We start from the raw sequence: 18,652 nt of genomic DNA, 5'->3' as shown, positions 1-18,652 counted from the left end.
TAAATATTTAAAAAATATTTGGTCAACTGATTGGCTATAAATATTCAAACAAGAAAACTAACAATAATCTAATAAAAAGTTCTTAGAGGTACTCCACACAAAAAAAAAAACATTGTTTGTTAGATAAAAGCTAGAAGAGGCACTATTATACACAATGACATCTTTGGACTTCAAGAAGCAAAGTGTGAATTATGGTTTACATGAATACTGTCACACAACAAAAGAGAACAGACAGGTGATCATATAAACAACGTTTATTAATAGGATACAGGGAACAAACACTGGTCGATGGAAGGGTGAACGTGAAATTCAAGCAGTTGCACTGTGACTTAGCTTGGTGTAATATGATGATCACTGGTGCAGAGGGTTGTTCAATAAAGGCCACTTAGAAAAGTGGAGATTGAAGTCCAACACCTGACTTTCTTCGTTCCCTGAAGGAAGGAAAGGAGACGTAGTCGGACGTACCGTACTGATTGGGATCAATTAGGGATCACGCTTAGGGAGCCTGTCGTCTTCGAGTATTGATAAAATGAGCCAATGCACACTGCCGTGCGAGATTTGCATTTCGCGCTCCGCCCCACAGTGTGGGTATAAACACAGAAGCGGATGCACAGCACTTGTTTTTCGCTGAGGAGCTGAGCAGAGCCCGGAGTCAGTGGTGGTCCAGCAGTAGTGGCGACAGGACTACGTCTTCATTCACTCATTCAGGGAACGAGGGTTACATACGTAACTGAGACGTTCCCTTTCAGTTCGGTCACGTTCGACGTAGTCGGACGTACTTTACTGACTGGATCCCCATTAAAACGCCACTAGTGCTGCCACCTTCCATTGCCTAGACAAAAGCCTCCTGACCCCACACATTATTGAGGTGGAGATAGGACAGGGCTAGGCCAGGGAAGTCACAGATGTTCCGCAAGACCCACTCAGTTAGACTTGGATAACACTGGGAAAGCGTGCCCTTTCGATGGAAGGAGGGATGCTATGGAAGCCACATCCAGCCCGTAGGGAGGTAACATGTGGAGGATACACATATGGACTGGGCGAATTACCGGGCAGTACAACGTATGGAATGTCACTGAGGTGGCTCCAGCCTATAACGGGGGGAGACTCAACCGCCAGCGATGGCAGGGCAAGCTCTACCAAGGGAAAGACACGGGCTCGTCTCAGGGTGCCGTACCGTGGAGAATACACATATGGGATCGCCATAGGGATCGCAACATATGGACCCAGCCTAGTACAAGTTCCACCAGTGCATATGAGTGGTAGGCCTAGCATCGGACGCTCCGCCATGTCCAGTGCCGAAGGGGTGTGGAGGAACTCAACAGGGTTTGGCTAAAGGGGAACTCAACTGGAGCAAGAATGGCGCACGGATCCAGTCCATAGGAGGGGAATGGCGCAGCAAGCCGACACAAGAGCGGGCTTACGGTCTTAACTGGCTTAAAAGCCCTGTTTAATAGTACGAATCGCTCTGTGGCCAGGGAAGGTGATGAACACTTTTTTTTAAAGACAGGTACACAATTCGTAAAGAGCGGTAAACCAATGCTTTGCTGATATTCTTTGCATCTCCAACTGTGTACAAAAATGTTCCGCTGGCAAAAAAGCGAAGTGCAATGCACACAGTCTGCGGTTTATTGCGTCGTGTGCTATTTGCGATGTGTGGGCTCAGTAATCTGTAAATAAATGCTATCCCTTCCCTCGAGAATCTACAGGCCTACCGCTCATGCAAAGTACGTTCTCTTTGAAATGCCCTGCGTATGATTATCACTCCCTCATCCACCACCTCATCAATGAAAGTACACGCCATGATTATGCGTCCGACACATATGGGTTGAGCTCCCTATTTATAGACATTTAATTGATTCATTACAAAAATCACACCAACTAAACAAATGTAACTTTACTTCTTTACATTTGTTACACTTTTTGTATGTTCAAATTGATTACATTTATTATTAAAGTGCATTTGCTTTCATTTTTGGACTGATAGTGGTTACATGAAATAAAATGGCAGCATGCCAGAGTGTCCGATGTAATGTCATCACATTCCAAGCGGGTCAGTGTTAACGGTATTCTGGTTAAGCATCAACTCAGACTTAGCCTGACAGTTAGCCTGCCCCGGACCAGGTTAGTTTCCCAGCATAAGTTGCCAGAGTAACTGAGTTTGAACTATTTTAAGTTTGCTTTATGAAACGGATCCACCGACAATAAGTATGACTAACCAAAATAAGCCTGGCTTGTATTCTAATCTTGTTTTATCAAGTGGTTGAAGGATGGTACAGGCTGAACACACACAACGGCTCGGGATCAGACGACAGAAGACGGGCATCCAAAGACGGGTAGTCAGGCAGGTAAGTTTTAGGCTGGTAACGGGAGTTGTAGCAAGAGATGAGTCTGTACGTGGTTAGACGAAACCAGACAATGGTGTGCAGGTTGTGTGTGGTATATATATAGTGCAGGTTGATGAGGAGGTGCAGGTGCGTTGAATCAGCCCACTAAATATTGGACTTCTGATAGACGTGCAGATCATGTCTATACTGGGTCCGTCGGTCCATGACCAATTCTGGACATCTATTTCGACGTCCAAACTAGATCCACTATTTGGACATCCAACCATGACCCAACTTGGACGTCATATTGACGTACAACATTTGACCTTTGAACTGGGTCATTTTTTTGGACGTCATTTGGACGTCTATGACAGGTGCAGGAAATGTACATGATTAATATGTAATATTTTTTTATTTACAAATATCAACATTGTTGTTATCAACATGATTAATACATATGAATACAGATTATTCATAATTATTTAAGATCATTTTCCAAAAACTGAGACTACTGTCTCAGCAGCAGGTGATAACTGGAGACGCATACAAAGGTGTAATGCTGTAGCTCAAACAGTAGAGCGTTAACGCTTGCAACGTAAATGTAAATACATGGTACAGAAAACATGTCCTCCACCCTTTTGAAACATGAGGCTACAGTTATAGAAGTTGTATAAAAACGACATCTAAAATTAGTCTAAATTTGATGTTGAAAAGGCGTCCACAAACGACCACATTTGGACTATAAATAACCCTTACACGGAGGTCCTACGAACATCAACATTAGACGTGCGGTAGACGTCGAAAAAAGACGTCGCCCGGCGTTACAAAACAACCCCTTCAGTGGACCGAAATTGGACGTCCAAAAATTACATAGAAAAGACGTCACTCCGACGTCACATTGCGCAGTGGGAGTAGTCCGGGGAGAGTGAACGAGTGGGCGGAGCGTGCTGATCTGGTGACGATGGGCTGATAGATGGTTGTGTCACCGTGACAAATACATAGTGTAATGACAGATTACTTTCGGTCCACAAATCTAAGGTTGATGGGTGCTCCTGGACAGAGCAGGCCATGAGTCTTAGCACGCACATCAGTGGTCTGGGAAGACACCTCAATGTGGAACTTCTGCAGGAGCTGTGATAGAGAAGAACATCAGTACACCATTAGACAAGGGAATTACAATTCACATATGTGACAGGAGTTAATAATTAAAAATTAAAAGATTGCGATCTCGATTCAAACACACATGCGATCTTATTCCTAAATGACAATGATTCCGCTTCAGTATGTATATTAAACCTTGGAAATTACGATCACACCGAAATATTTAAACTGCTTTTGCGCTACCACTGAGCCAGAGAGAGTAGTGGTCATGTAAGATGTCTGGAGCAGCTTCACAAACAGCTTCAACTACTATATTGCTATTTCTGTGTTGCAAACATCAAATAATAACAGAAGTACTGGGATAAAAGTTTATAGATATAAACACAGATTATGAATTCATTTTATTAATAAAAAAAAAAAAATAGACTAATTGTAACATTTTAGACATTTATGAATAGACTTAAAAATACCCCCCGCCCCCCTTCTTTTGGTGAGGTCCATGAACAATAGTACTGTTATGGTTTGGATCTTGCTTAATGTTGGCTTGAGACACATTTACAAACACACACACACCTGTGTGAGAGCCAGATGCATCTCAAGCTCAGCTATTCTCCTCCCGATGCAGCTGCGGATGCCGTAGCCAAACGGGATGGAGCCGAAGTTGTCGACACGGTCAGAGGCATCCTTGCGGATCCACCGATCTGGACGGAATTCTCCGGGACGGACAAAGTTCTCCTCATCCATTGAGGTGGAGTAATGACACAGAGCCAGCTGAGTCTGCGAAACAAAGGAAGTTGTTGGTTAAAGATTTTTGTTTAATGATTTAATAGCTATTGTATTGATAGTTTGTAATTTTAGGCCCCCTAGTGGGTTATTCACTTATTGTAGAACAACCGTGTCATCTTTTTAACGCGATTAACACAGTGAAATACAAGTCAAGTGTGTGTGTTTTTTCTAGGCACATCCTATCTAGGTCAAGGTAATTTATAAATCTAGAACTGCAGGAAACACATGAAGGCATGAAGCAGTTCTCTACTTTACAGGGGCAAGTTTTGACATGTTTATGGCACGGGCATATAAAAATATGCATACACATCCAGTCAAATGATACATGCTCTTACCCCTTTAGGGATGAAATAACCTCCGACGATCAGATCATCCTGTGTAACACGTCCGTTTCCAGGGAGAACAGGGAAAAGCCTGCATGTGTTAAAGAGACGGAGGGGTTAAAAAAGTGTTTATGTAACAACACCATGCGTTCTGCAGATCTCTTGATCTGATAGTGTTAATTTCTTGATTACTATATAAATGACCAGAATTTTTATTTTTGGGCCTTTTAACAGTGGTGGGCATAGATTACCTAAGCGTCTCTTTGACAAGCCCTCTAATAAGGGGCAGATAAGCAACATCCTCTCCAGTTGGGACGCGCCCACCCAGCACTCTGTCCACTTCCTCAAAAATCTCCTGCTGTATTGTGGGATGTCTTGCCAGAAGGTATGTGCTCCATGACAGTGTGAAAGAGGTCTGCAGAGGGTAAGAGAGTACAAAATTTCAAGACTTATTAGGGAATAGTAATATCAACTCTATGTAATTCCTTTATCTGCTGAAGAATGTCTCTACTACAGGGTCGGAAATTAACAGGGGCTTGGTGCAAAATGCCATCAAACTTCATAAAAATCCCCCCATAATTCAAGATATGGGGGAAAATGCCCCTGTATTTAGTTATTGTTTTATTTATAACATATGATAAGCTTGTTGTTTTTCCTCAGTATGAGCAAGATGCACATGTGATATTGATTTATACATGAGTTCAATAAACAAGAATATTGCTTGTTTTTGCTCTATTTCAGCAACTAAAATAGTTCCAAAGCTACAGTAGCACTGTTTCACGTCTATTGCACAGTGTTTCTTTACTGAATTAATTAATTTTTTTCATCAAATCAGTTTAATGACTGATTTAATGTCTCACACTTGCATTGTTCCTAATAGAATGAATCAGCCATTTTAAACAAATTGGTTGAATGAATGATTCAATGACTCACTCATTAAGACCACGTATGGGCAGTTTTAGTTTAATTTCCCCATATATTATTTCCCATAATTTCATATTTCTTAATTCACAATTTTATATTTAATACATTCACCTCATAACATTACTTATTATGAAATTGTAATTGGAGTGAAAATTCATCTAAATGCCAATTCAGATGCAGCTTCTTTGCCACTTTACATCTGGCAGTGCAAAGATGGAATTTGTTGATGCTGGTTTCATTTGATTGTTAACATTCAATTAGAATAATAAGACATTGTGACTGTTAAAAAAAAATGTTAAAAAGGACTCTTAAAAAGGTAAATGTACCACTGATACCATAACCCCTAACACACACACACACACACACTCCTTCATCCTGTAATGAAACACCTGCCATGCTTCCCTCCATTCATCATTAAAAATGCTTAAAAATGCTGCTGTCATGTTGTTCAGCTCTAGTGATCACAAACCTCACCCTTTTCTTTTTGGGTGACTGGTTCCTTTATTAAGCATTAACCCATAACAGGCACCTTGCCTCATAGAGGTGAACAGAGAGACAGACAGGCAGAAAGGGAACTATTACATGACAGGTTTTGGCTCACGATTGCTAATCTGATCCTACGGCTGAAAGAAAAAGATAGGGAAAGATCAAAGGGAAGAGGACGCCAGCAGACACGTCAGCGAAATGGGAGAGTCTTGGCGGGTCTTGTTTATTGTGGGTGAGACGAATGGGGAGAGGTCAGCGTGAGGTCAGGTGAACACTGAGGTTTCCATGGAGACCTTGGACACCCGTTACGATCTGACCATTTGAAAAGAGTTCACGGGAAGAGGAAGAGGCGCCTAAGACTCTTGAGAAGGTTTGTTTATCATCCAAATTAAATTCAACCGTTTTTCCAGCTGTCTCAAAACACAGTGTTCTGGATCACCACACACACATTCACTGCTTGGAGATATTGCAGCATTACTTTACTGAAGGCATGAGAAACAGTGTATAACTTGATTAATTTGGCTAGCTAACACTGGAACTAAGTGTCTACCAAGTATCAGATGAGTGTGACATAGTAGCCTAGTGATGGCATATTTTTGTAGGCAAACCCGGAAGTTCCCTCAACAAAAACCCAATAGAATTTTTCCATTAGCTTTTTGGATTATTGCAGAAAATAAGCTCTGTTACTAACAACAGTTTTTGATTTTAAAAAGCCAGAAGTAAAAAGTTTTGTATGCCCCAAAATATGAGTCATGAACCACAAGCTGAGAAGCGCTGACGTCTTATCCCCTTCCCAACGGCCCTTGGACAGGTTCTTACCGTGTCCACTCCAGCCAGAAGCATTTCAGTCATGTTTGCGTAGATCTCCTCTAGATTCATCTCTCTGGTGACCAGCATGTGAGTCAGCAACCCTCCTTTAATCTCTTCGCCTTTATTCATCTTCTTTTTGATCTCTGAAAGCCTCTTGTCCACGTGGATCTGGCCTAAAACACACATTTGTACAAACTTTTTAAAAAAATATAGTGAACAGAGTTGTAGAAGACCAACTTTGTCACAATGACACTGAACCCCACCACGGTTCCCTCTGCTCTTACTGAATTTAAAGAGTCCGTCCCATGAGCTGCAGAATTCCTCCCAGGGTTTGGGAATTATGGGACGCAGCCATTTAGGAATGGCACCGGCATACATGGTGGTCTTAAAAGAGCTGAACATGAGGTGCAGTGCAGCAATGTACTCTTGACTCATCGTGGGAATTTCATTCTCCAAGCAGCCCAGGCGAGTCTCGTACAAAATGGTTGCAACACCTAGGAAAGAGTTAAACATTTAAACTGGGTGGGTTTTGTATCATATTGCTTCACATGTATGTGCTTTGCCTATTGAAAATGATCACCTACAATTAAAATCAATTACTTGCTAAGGTTTTCATGCGTTAATCTGAATCTGACCTGAATCTTCAGTCTACTGTTTTGGTGAAATCTACAAATTCTCAAACTAGAGAGGGCTGATCAGAGGGCTATGTGAGAATTTAGTTGGCGGTTTTTTAACAACAACAAAAGACAAATAAAAGACCATTAATATTCAGAATGCAATAATGACACTATTGTAAATTGAAGTTGAACTGCTGTGATCTTTGTAACTGTAAGCGGGGCGGCCTACGAACTCCTGTGTGAGTCTTGAAGCTGACTTCTGCTGATGAAACTGCAAACTATCTTCAGTAAACTTTTCTTTAATTTATAATTCTGACTCCAGGTCTTCATTCATCATATCTGGTTCTGGGTCTTTGACTGTAAAACCCCTTACACTATTGTCTTTTGTAGAGCTGCTTTATTATTATTTTTATCATCGATTAACTTTGCAACACTGACGGTTATTTTACACTGTTTATTGTATAAAGCACTATTTAAATAAATGTGAAAATATGACAAAAAAATACTGTATTCCAAATCCCAAAACCCTCATCTGGTGGAACATCTGATTAACACCAAGGGCCCTATCTTACACCCAGCGCAATGCAGGGCCAAGCGCGATGCAAGTGGTTTTTTTGCTAGTTTTAGTCTGACGCAGTTATCATTTTCACGTCCTGTGCCATGTTGTTTAAATAGCAAATGCATCTGTGCGGTGTGTTCTGGCGCATTGTTGGCACGTTGCTATTTTGAGGCAACTGAAATAGACTGCGCCATTGACCAACTAAAACCTGGTCTAAAGTCAATGGTGCAATATTTTTTGTTGTTATTTAAAGAGCGTGTTAGTAATGTGCGCCTATAGGCGGGTCCACAAAGTGCGTACATTCTGCTTATTAAGCACACAGGGACGCACAGCAGCACACAAACATGGCAAATATTAAAATTAAAAGGATTACAATGTAAAAGATTATTATAGTGCACATAAAGATATGGCGGAATCCGGCTTGTCCATAGATGGTCTGCTTGCGCACTTTAACCTCGCGCACGAGCAGATCCATTTGCGCTCTGGAGACGGCTTTGGTCTTTCCACTATCAAATTCCGTCATGTAAATAGCAATCATCTGCCATGGGCGAGCGCAACTGGCATTTAAAGGGAATGGGAGATGAGACTCTGATTGGTTTAACGCACGTAAATCCCAAAACAAACCCATTACTCATTAAAAGAATAGGGACAATGTGCCTGGTGCGCCGACCATTTTTCCCGTCGTTAAACTAGCAAAAGTGGATTCGGACACGCCCTAAGTGAACTTGCGCCCTGCGCTTTAGACCATGCGCTTAGACCATTAAAATTGGGCCCCAAGACTCAAACTCCTTAGCTGGATCTAATTTCATTTATACAAAGCCCTCATATTCCTTTCTAGAAAGGCCACTATGATACCTGACTCTCCTCTTAATTAAAAAAAAAATCCCCAAGTTAAGGGTAACGGAAATCAAACCCCTATGAAAGGAAAACCTTGATGTTGACTGAAATCCAAATCCTGTGCTCTAATCAAATCATGAGTGTAAAATGTAATATATCAGACCAGGGCACCTTTAGTACATAACAACTAGATTTTTCCACAAAAACACACACACACACACACAATGCCCTCAAGCTCACCTTCCATGGCATATTTAAAGAACAGGTCATTGATGTTAAGGACAGTCTGGCCATCATCCTGCTGGCTGCGCAGTGTCTTCACTCTCTTCACCAGGTCGACCACCACATCATTAACATCAGATGAGAAAACATACACATCTTTGGGCCGCATAATCAGCTGTCGCAGAACACTGCGCATCTTCAGCCACTCATCACCCTCGCTGGACAGAGAAATCATCAGATATTTGTTAGCACAGACAGGAATCAAAATGAACATATTGACATTACTAATGTGTCATTTACCTATAATACCATCTAAAAGTTTGGGGTCTGTAAGAATGTTTAATGTTTCTAAAAGAAATCTCCTGCATTTATTTGATTAAAAATACAGTAATAACAGTAATATTGTGACATTATCACAATTTAAAATAACTATTTTGTATTTTAATGTAATTTAAAATGTACCCATACAGCTAACAAAAATATGTTCTAAGAACGTTTTGCTAACGTTCCCATTAAGTTATAAAAATGTTATTTCTTTAAAATATCCAGTTTTTTAAATATTTTAAAAACTGTTTTTTTCTTGGTTATGCAAACGTTAAGGGAACATTCCATTGTCTGTGTTCTCTTAACATTTAGAAACTAATAACATTTAAAAAACATTCACCCAACCTAATGTTTCAGGTAAAAACAATCCATGAACAATGTAAAAAAAAAGGGTAACACTTTAGTTTAAGGTGTTAGTTAATTCTCATAATTAACTAGTTGCTTATTAGCATGCCTATTACTAAGATTTTGGCTGTTTATTAGTATTTATAAAGCAAATTTTAATGCCTTATTCTGCATGACCATATTCAACAACCCTTAATCCTACCCAAAATCTAAACTTAACAACTACCTTACTAACTATTAATAAGCAGTAATTAGGAGTTTATTGAGGCAAAAGTCATAGTTAATAGTTAGTTAATAGTGAGAACTGGACCCTAATCTACATTTTGCCTGTGACCAAAAAAATGTTTGCGTGACACCTTTTTGAGAACATTATTTAAGGCCAGATAACTTTGAACAAATGTTTTCTTAATATTACTGGAAAAACGTTTGTTCCTAACTTTTAGAGAACCTTGCCACAACGTTCCCTGTTAGCTAAACAATTTATTCCTGTGATGCAAAGCTGAATTTTCAGCATCGTTACTCCAGTCTTCTGTCTCATATGATCCTTCAGAAATCAATCTAATGTCCTGATTAAGTGCTCAAGAAACATTTCTTATTATTATTAAAGTTGTGGTCTTTTATTTAAGGATTCGTTGACGAATAGAAAGTTCAAAAGAACAGCATTTACTGGAATAGATTTTTTTTTGTAACAATGTAAAAGTTTTTACTGCCAACTTGGATCAATTTAATCTGTCCTTTCTGAATAAAAGTATCAAAAGTCTTATTGAAACTTTTGAATGGAGTGTAACATTTTAATCCAAAGTGACAAACGTTTACTAGCCCAGATTTGAACCTCTACCGTTGAGAAAGCAGTCTGTACTTACGCTGAGATGAGTCCAGTGGATCTTCCCCTCATATCTCTGTACTCCTTCCAGGACTCCATGTTGCCTCTCTGAGGAGTCACACCTTCAGACCTGAGAACATGTGCCACCAAGTCTCTGTCAGCGATGGACACCACCAGCTGAGGTCCAAATCGAGATTTAAAGATCTTCCCATACTTCTGCGAATGCTCCGTCTACAAGAAGATTTGTAAACTTGATTAGCATGGATCTGAATCATTTATAGCTTGCACTAGTCATTTAAATGTTTTTTTTTACTTCCAGTGGATTTTTTTTTAAAGGCTGAGTTTAGGCTAATCTACATTAGACACTGTGGCGAGTGGGACAAATGGCTGGAACCCCTCTTGTTGCTGTGCGCGAGGTCCCGCAAGCCTCCACGGTGTTTTCCCCTTTCGAGCTTCTCTATGGGCGTCAGCCCCGCGGGGTGTTATACGTCCTGAGAGAGGCTTGGGAGGACGGACCTTCGGACAGTAAAAAACGAAATTCAGTATGTCCTGGAACCGAGAACAAAACTCCACACTTTGGGGCAGCTCTCCATGGAGAATTTGTTACAGGCTCAGGACAAACAAAGCCAGCTATACAACCAGGGAACCAGATTACGCAAGTTTGCACCGGGAGATAAAGTGCTTGTATTACTCCCAACCTCTAGTTCAAAATTACTCGCGAAGTGGCAAGGACCCTTCGAGGTCACACGGCGAGTTGGAAGTCTCAATTATGAGGTGGTACGAACAGACAGGAGCAGGGCACATTCGATTTACCATCTCAATCTCCTTAAAAAACTGGAATGAGGCGGAGTCAGTGATGCTGGCGATGGCGGTGAGAGGAGGATCTCGGGCCAGAAGTGAGCACCAAGAACCAATCTCTTGCTCTGGCCCCGGGAGGAGATCACCTCTCGCCCTCCCAGCTCACTGATGTAGCCAAGTTGCAAGCAGAATTTGCAGATGTGTTCTCGCCCCTGCCAGGTCGAACGGACCTCATTCAGCACCACATTGAGACAGAGCCGGGTGTGGTAGTGCACGATTACCTGAACACAAAAAAAAGGTAGTTCAGTCTGAATTATAGGCGATGCTAGAGATGGGAGTAATGGAGGAATCCAACAGTGATTGGGCGAGCCCGATAGTTTTGGTACCTAAAACGGACAGCTCGATCCGATTCTGGGGGGATTATCGCAAGGTAAATGCTGTGTCGAAATTCGGTGCATATCCAATGCCGCGGATTGACGAATTGCTTGATCGGCTGGGTACTGCTCGATTTTACTCGACACTGGATTTAACGAAAGGATATTGGCAGATCCCATTATCTACTTTATTAAAGAAAAAACAGCTTTCACAACACCATTTGGATTACACTAATTCGTTACTCTTCCTTTCGGGTTGTTCGAGGCTCAAGGATAATCAAGGATTACCACTTTTCAGCACCTCATGGACCGGATTCTCCGGCCCCACGCTGAATATGCCGCTGCCTATTTAGATGACATTATCATCTATAGTAATGACTGGCGGTTCTGGGGTCGCTGAGAGGGGCCAGATTAACGGCCAACCTGAAAAAGTGTGCGGTCGGGCGTGTGGAGGTCAGGTATCTGGGCTTCCACTTGGGGCACGGACAAGACGACAGCAGTTGCAACCTGTCCGAGACCGAAGACCAAAAAGGAGGTGAGGCAGTTCCTGGGGCTGGCGGGATATTATAGAACGTTTGTACCTAATTATTCGGACCTCACCAGCCCGCTGACTGACCTCACTAAAAAGGAAGCGCCAGATCCGATCCAGTGGACGGAGCAGTGCCAGCAGGCTTTCACCCAGTTAAAGGCTGCTCTGTGTGGCGGGCCGCTCTTGCATTCTCCTGACTTTTCTCTCCCCTTTTTATTGCAGACGGACGTGTCGGACAAGGGGCTTAGAGCAGTCCTGTCTCAGGAGGTGGGGGGTGAGGAACGGCCGATGCTGTACATCAGTCGCATAAATACCACCAGAGAGATGGAAGAAAGAGAGAGAGAGGACTGGGAACTCGTGCTGCCCGGGAGGACTGACTGCAGTCATTATTGGACTTTGTATCTGTGTGCTGTAGTAGACTAAGGTAAATGCACAGTGTGTGCCATTTTTGTTTTGTTTGGAGATAAATAAAAGCATGAGTTCCATACATGCTGACCCTGTCTTCTTCCTTCCACACTTTGAACCTTGTCACAGAAATAGTGAAAGTAGAGAGCAAAGAGTTGTAATTGGGTCCTAACGGTCATTTGTTTAGATCAGTTTGATTACTTACTGTTACTGATGTACTTTATGTACTCTAATGCTGGCTTTCCTTTAATCTCTAAATGCATTAGTGAAATAAGAACAGCTATATGGGAGACAACACAACCGTGATACAGCATTAAAATATATTTTCCCATTTCACACTAGTCATTTCCTGACTGACAATATCTCAAAGACCGTATGGCTATTCGCCAACTGTTCAGTGTGCATGGGAAGACATTTCCTGGTATAGATGGCCCATTTGCAAATACTTGAAGCTGTTTGCAAATACAGCCTTCAATGTGAGCTTGCCCAATTTCACCCCCTTCTCAAGTCGCCTGCCCGGTACCATTCCTACTAAAACAGTACAAAGGCACCTCTGTGTCTCCTCAGCGATCTGATTTTTCTCACTGCCCAAAGAAAGCCTATTAGGCTGATGGTAGACAATATTTTCCGAATGTCATGCAGGGCTCCGTAATTTTACATCATTAATTTATGCTTCTTCATTTTTCCATTAGGATCGGTGAATAAAAACAAACTCAGGATTTTACACAAATGATGATAATTCACTGTATTTCAGTAAGACACAGTTCCGAAAGTGTGTTTTATTTTATTTTAAACCACACGTGGCAAATAAGACAAGGCTACCAAATGATACAAGCCCTGGCCATTGTTGTTGTTGTTTTGTTGTTGTTTTTTGCATACAGTTGGAATTAAAAACCCTGCAGTGCTGAAAAGTGAATATATATATAGCCTATAAAAACAGATATTACGTTTTTAAACAATAACTTCATCTATTCTGTGTCTTAAGTACAATAAAATATTAGCCAATAGATAGATTGTTATAGATTGACTAAAATGACCATGGTAAACCGATAATAAGATACGATTAGAGTTAGCATTTTAATAGTTCTTTAATATGGCCAAATCATTCAAAAAACAGTACATAAAACAATGGGCTGCTCAGGCTTGAATCGTCTAGGCCAATAAGATTGCTGTAAAATAAACCAATTAAATTGGGTGTAGGCGGAGCGACACGTGTCACCCCGCCCCATAGTCCAGGCTTCACTCTGGGGTAGCCTACTATGCGTCTGGGTTTGGGAAAACATATCAGTTTTGTAACTGTCCCTCATGGTGGGGTGGAGACTCAACTCGCTATTTTATGCAACTCCAAAAGTAATTCAACACCCCGAATTTTGGCTATGTTCCAATCAAATCAAAGTTTATGTATCATTCTTGCAACAGAAATTGCTGTTTCTGCCAGCTCGTAAAATAAAACGTTACAGAGGGTAAAGTTACTGTTAATACAGAGCACACGAAGAGAATGAAATAGAAAGCCTGTTCGTAAATGAAAACATACGAGTCTATGCTTGCGTCTGGGTATGTTCCACTGAACGTGTATTGAAGGTGTAAATGCAAATGCAAACACACAAAGGGCTCTTTTCAACTAAAACGCGTCCCATCTGACATCTACCGTCTCCACTCACCTGGATCTCATGGATGCGGCTGAATCCATCCCGGTAGAAGAACTCAACGAGGTTCGAGAAAGTGCTGGGTCCGGGCATCTCCTGGAGGGTCTTCACTGTGGTCTCCTTCAGCGCCTCCGCGGCCGGGCTCACCTCGTTCTCTTCCTTCAGTTCCGCCTGACTGTGCGCCGCGATCTCCAGAGAGCCGCTCGCCGTGGACTTGTGCAGCCCGCGGGCTTGGCGGAGAAACTGCTTGCATGACTCCTGGAGCAGATTCTTGTGGGCCAAGTGTAGAATAGAGCTTTGAAGAGCCATCTCAAAGTCTGTGCCACCAAGTTGAAGTCAGGAGGTTCTTGTAGGTGTGGAAGTGCTCGCAGACTGGAGTGAGTGCGCACTGATGAGTGGTGCTCAGCGGCTTTTAAAAGGTCCACGGGAGATCTGCGGGATCAGAGAAGGGGATTGGACACTGGATTTTGGCACTGGGGTGAACAGCAGTCCCCACGAGGCATTGGACATGTGCGATGAAAAGCTGGAGTGAAGGAATTTCTATTGTTGCAAAATTAATTTGGATATTAGCTACATAAATCGATTGTGGCTGACCGCATTAGTAGCCAGACTCTAGCCTCGTTTAACCCAAAGTGAAATTAGTTTTAGAAATTGTTTTAGGTACAGTAGGTACAGTACAGGTCAAAAGTTTGGAAACATTACTATTTTTAATGTTTTTGAAAGAAGTTTCTTCTGCTCATCAAGCCTGCATTTATTTGATCAAAAATACAGAAAAAAAAGTAATATTGTGATATATTATTACAATTTAAAATAATTGGTTTTCAATTTATTATAGCCTACTTTAAATTATCATTTATTTCTGTGATGCAAAGCTGAATTTTCAGGATCATTACTCCAGTCTATCACATGATCCTTTAGAAATCATTCTAATATGATGATTCACTATCAAAGTTGGAAACAGTTCTGCGGCTTAATATTTTTTCATAACCTGTGATACTTTTTTAGGATACTTTGATGAATAAAAAGTAAAAAAAAAAGAAAAAAAAGAAGCAGCAGCATATTTTTAAAAAATATAAATCTTTTGTAACAACAATATACACTACTGGTCAGTAATTTGGGGTTAGTAATTTTTTTCTTTCTTTTTTTGAAATAAATCAATACTTTTATTCAGCAAGGATGTGTTAAATTGATAAAAAGTGATAGTAAAGAAGATTTATATTATTAGAATTTTTATTTTTTATTTTGAATAAATGCAGTTCTTTTTAACCTTTTATTCATCAAATATATTAGGCAGCAGAACTGTTTCCAACACTCATAATAAATCAGAATATTAGAATGATTTCTAAAGGATCATGTGATAGACTGGATGTCACATGTGACACTGAAGACTGGAGTAATGATGCTGAAAATTCAGCTTTGCATCACAGGAATAAATTATTTTTTAAAGTAGGCTAGCCTATATTCAAATAGAAAACTATTATTTTAAGTTGTAATATTTCACAATATTACTGTTTTTTTCTGTATTTTTGATCAAATAAACGCAGCCTTGATAAGCATTAGAGACTTCTTTCAAAAATATAAAAAAATGTAATGTTTCCAAACTTTTGACCTGTACTGTAGGTAGTTAATTATTTAGGTATTATTTAATTAAGAAGTTAAAATTAACTACTAACACAATTCATTTTAATTGTATATAGTGAATATTAGTTTCTGTTAAAGGTTCTCTAAGCGATGTTGGGTGACCTCGTTCAAACAAAATCGAGGCTAGCTCGACCAGGCTGGGCCAGTTTGTTTTTGTTGCCATTTGGAGCCTGAGGTGTCTACAGAGGCCGCGCTTTTTTACAGTGTGTTCAGGGGACAGGCAGCTAGCGGATAGTGAGGAGATGTTTGCTGTATGTGACAAAAAATGTTTCGGCCTAAAAAACGCGTGACATCGCTTAGAACACCTTTAATCAACCACACAAAAATACAGCACGTTCGGGTTTTAAACTATAGCCCTTCTAATGAACAAAGAATGTGCATTGGGGGTGTAACGATATTCAAACCGAACCGAAAAACCGCGATACAAAAGCCACGGTTCGAACCGCGATACTCTCATGTCGAACCGAACGCGCCCCGCCCCCTGCTGCCCAACTCTCACTTCACTTTTTCACAAAAAATGTTTTTTCTTCCTTGACATTTGATTAAATAGTAATTAATGAGTACACTTTTAACAACTAATAAGAGCTGTAGTTTTAATAAATATTATTATAATATTATTTACTAAATAAAGTGCATGTCACGTGATTGGGGTGATCGATCACGCTCGGGAGTTTACATACGCACTTCAGGATGGCAACTCCGCGGCGTATTGAGATTGCAGACCCTCCGGTCACTATAGATATCTATGGCGGTCACTCACAACCACCGACTGATAGTGATACAGCAGCAACAGCAGCAGTGCTGATCACGACACTTGAGAATGATCACCGACACCTGTCATCATCCAATATGATGACATATCACAGCTTTTTTAATCATTGTTTGATTTGCGAACATAATCCTCTGCCTGCCGTCTGGTCGCTTCCGCTTCAAGCCGGACTCGTCTCGCGCTAACGGTAATTCCCTTTCACTGTCCACGTTTTGAATTCGGCAAATCAATTTTGGCGAATGCAAACAACGACGTGATTATTGTTCATGAGTCTAACATCCAGCCACGCAAGAAAACATGTAATCTACCTTAGGGAATAATATGCTCAAAAAACATTTCTGATTATTATTAATGTTTAAAACTGTTTTGTTTTTTTCCCCCAGGATTCTTTGATAAATGTAAAGATCATAAGATATAATAGAAAGCTTGTGTAACACTATAAATGTACTGTCACTTTTGATTAATGTAATGCATCCTTGCTGAATAAAAGTAGGCAATTACTTTCTTTAATTTCTTTCCCAAAAAAATAATCTTACTAACCTCAAACTTTTGAACTGTAGGCCTATGTATAATGTTAAAAAAGCTTTCTATTTCAGATAAATGCTGTTATTTTGAATGGTGGTTTGTTTGTAATGTGAAATTTTGTTTGTATGACATTAAAATTATTTTTAGAATTAAATTGTACATAAATAGGTTAAGCAATACAAATGTGTTTGTCTGATAACCTTAACTACAGTTTGCAGACACTGAAATGATGTACATTGTGCGATACAGTAAATATTTTGAGTGTCCCTCATTTCCCTATAAAGAACCACGATTGTCCCGCATTTAACTTTTCTGAAGTTGGCAGGTGTGCAGTTTATTTCTGACTAGTCAGTGGAGACATTTATTTCATTTGAGTTAACTCAGGTGTGTTAACTGCTCTAAAGAAAACGTGAAGCCAATGTATAAAATTAATAAAGATAAAGTTAATAAGTTAAATTATTGTTGTTGTTTTTATTAAGTTAAAAGTGAATCTAGTGTTATTATTGCTGGTGGTGCCCTGCCATGAACCCTGCCCCCACAGCAAACAGAACCGAACCGAACCGAACGGTGGCTCCAAAACCGTGATATGAACTGAACCGTGGCATTGGTGTATCGTTACACCCCTAGCATCGGGTGTGTTTTGCTTTTTATGTTTTTAATTAATTTATGTACCCTAAACTTTATTGTTATTGTATTGTTATAATATTGAGTTCAGGCAATTCGCTTATTTTAGCCTACCTTTATGACATTCTCACTGCCATGCACCTTGTTTATAGGTGCATTCAACTCGTAAAATATGATCTTTACAATATGACTTGAATGCACTGGAAACAGTAAAACCTGCTTTCTTTGATCTGATATGCTATATCAGAGCGCTGTTAAAATGTAGCCTAACTTAAAACTTTTTGTTCTCCTAGCAAACAGAGAGGTGTGTAGTGGATTTTAGCAGATGTAGCAGATTTGGCTCATGCTTGGTGGAGTTATGGCACTGCTTTGGTTCAGTTTAAGAAGATGTGGCATATTTGGGCCAACAAACACAATCTAATCTGGACCACAGCTCAGCGGTTTATTTGGGCCAAATCTGTGCCAAAAGAAATTTGCTGACTGGGATGGAAATGATTCGGGCGTGGCCATTTTAAACTCGAACGTGCAATACTTTCGGTGTAACTCGCTTTCAGTTATTTTAGCTGTGCAAAAACAGTTTATCATGCTGCATAATGTTTCAAACTGGTATTTGTTAATGTTTTCCTATTATTTTAATGTATTATCGTAATACACTCTGTTTAACGCAAACAATTTCACCGTTTACTGCACTTTGTTAAGCCGGTTGCACACCAGACGAGAAACGAAACACCGGTGGTGGCAAATGAAACGGAAGTCTCAGGCACACACACAGAAAATAGCTTACTTCCGTATTCAAAATGAAGGTATTTCTTTCCAAGAAATATGTTTAAAACCAGAATATAGGGGCTCATGTCATA

At 40.4% G+C, this 18,652-nt stretch overlaps 1 protein-coding gene across 2 annotated transcripts; it reads right to left on the bottom strand.

Moving 5' to 3' along the window:
- Positions 1-240: 240 nt before the first annotated feature.
- cyp27c1 (cytochrome P450, family 27, subfamily C, polypeptide 1) lies at positions 241-14,749 on the bottom strand. Of its 2 annotated transcripts, none has more exons than XM_079884747.1 (9): positions 14,252-14,749; positions 10,525-10,715; positions 9,011-9,210; positions 7,042-7,251; positions 6,767-6,930; positions 4,789-4,952; positions 4,550-4,628; positions 4,002-4,205; positions 241-3,458 (listed from the first exon to the last, which is right to left on the bottom strand). In XM_079884747.1, exons 1-9 carry the CDS (start codon positions 14,543-14,545, stop codon positions 3,342-3,344), a joined length of 1,623 nt encoding a protein of 540 aa, XP_079740873.1. In that variant the 5' UTR covers positions 14,546-14,749; the 3' UTR covers positions 241-3,341. The 2 variants fall into 2 exon arrangements, with proteins under 2 accessions (XP_079740873.1, XP_079740874.1); XM_079884748.1 differs by lacking the exon at positions 14,252-14,749 and adding an exon at positions 12,273-12,293.
- Positions 14,750-18,652: the final 3,903 nt, after the last annotated feature.

Source organism: Squalius cephalus (assembly GCF_949319135.1).
Source record: "Squalius cephalus genome assembly, chromosome: 10".
NCBI lineage: Eukaryota > Metazoa > Chordata > Actinopteri > Cypriniformes > Leuciscidae > Squalius > Squalius cephalus.
Note: the sequence above shows the minus strand (reverse complement) of the source record. Positions and strands in the feature narration are given on the sequence as shown.

Coding starts and splice junctions, on each gene's coding strand:
- cyp27c1 (XM_079884747.1), bottom strand. CDS start 14,545: ATGGCTCTTCAAAGCTCTATTCTACACTTGGCCCACAAGAATCTGCTC. Junction 4,629..4,788: donor CTTGTCAAAGAGACGCTTAG/GTAATCTATGCC, acceptor TAACACATGCAG/GCTTTTCCCTGTTCTCCCTG. Junction 3,459..4,001: donor TGCATCTGGCTCTCACACAG/GTGTGTGTGTGT, acceptor TCTCTATCACAG/CTCCTGCAGAAGTTCCACAT.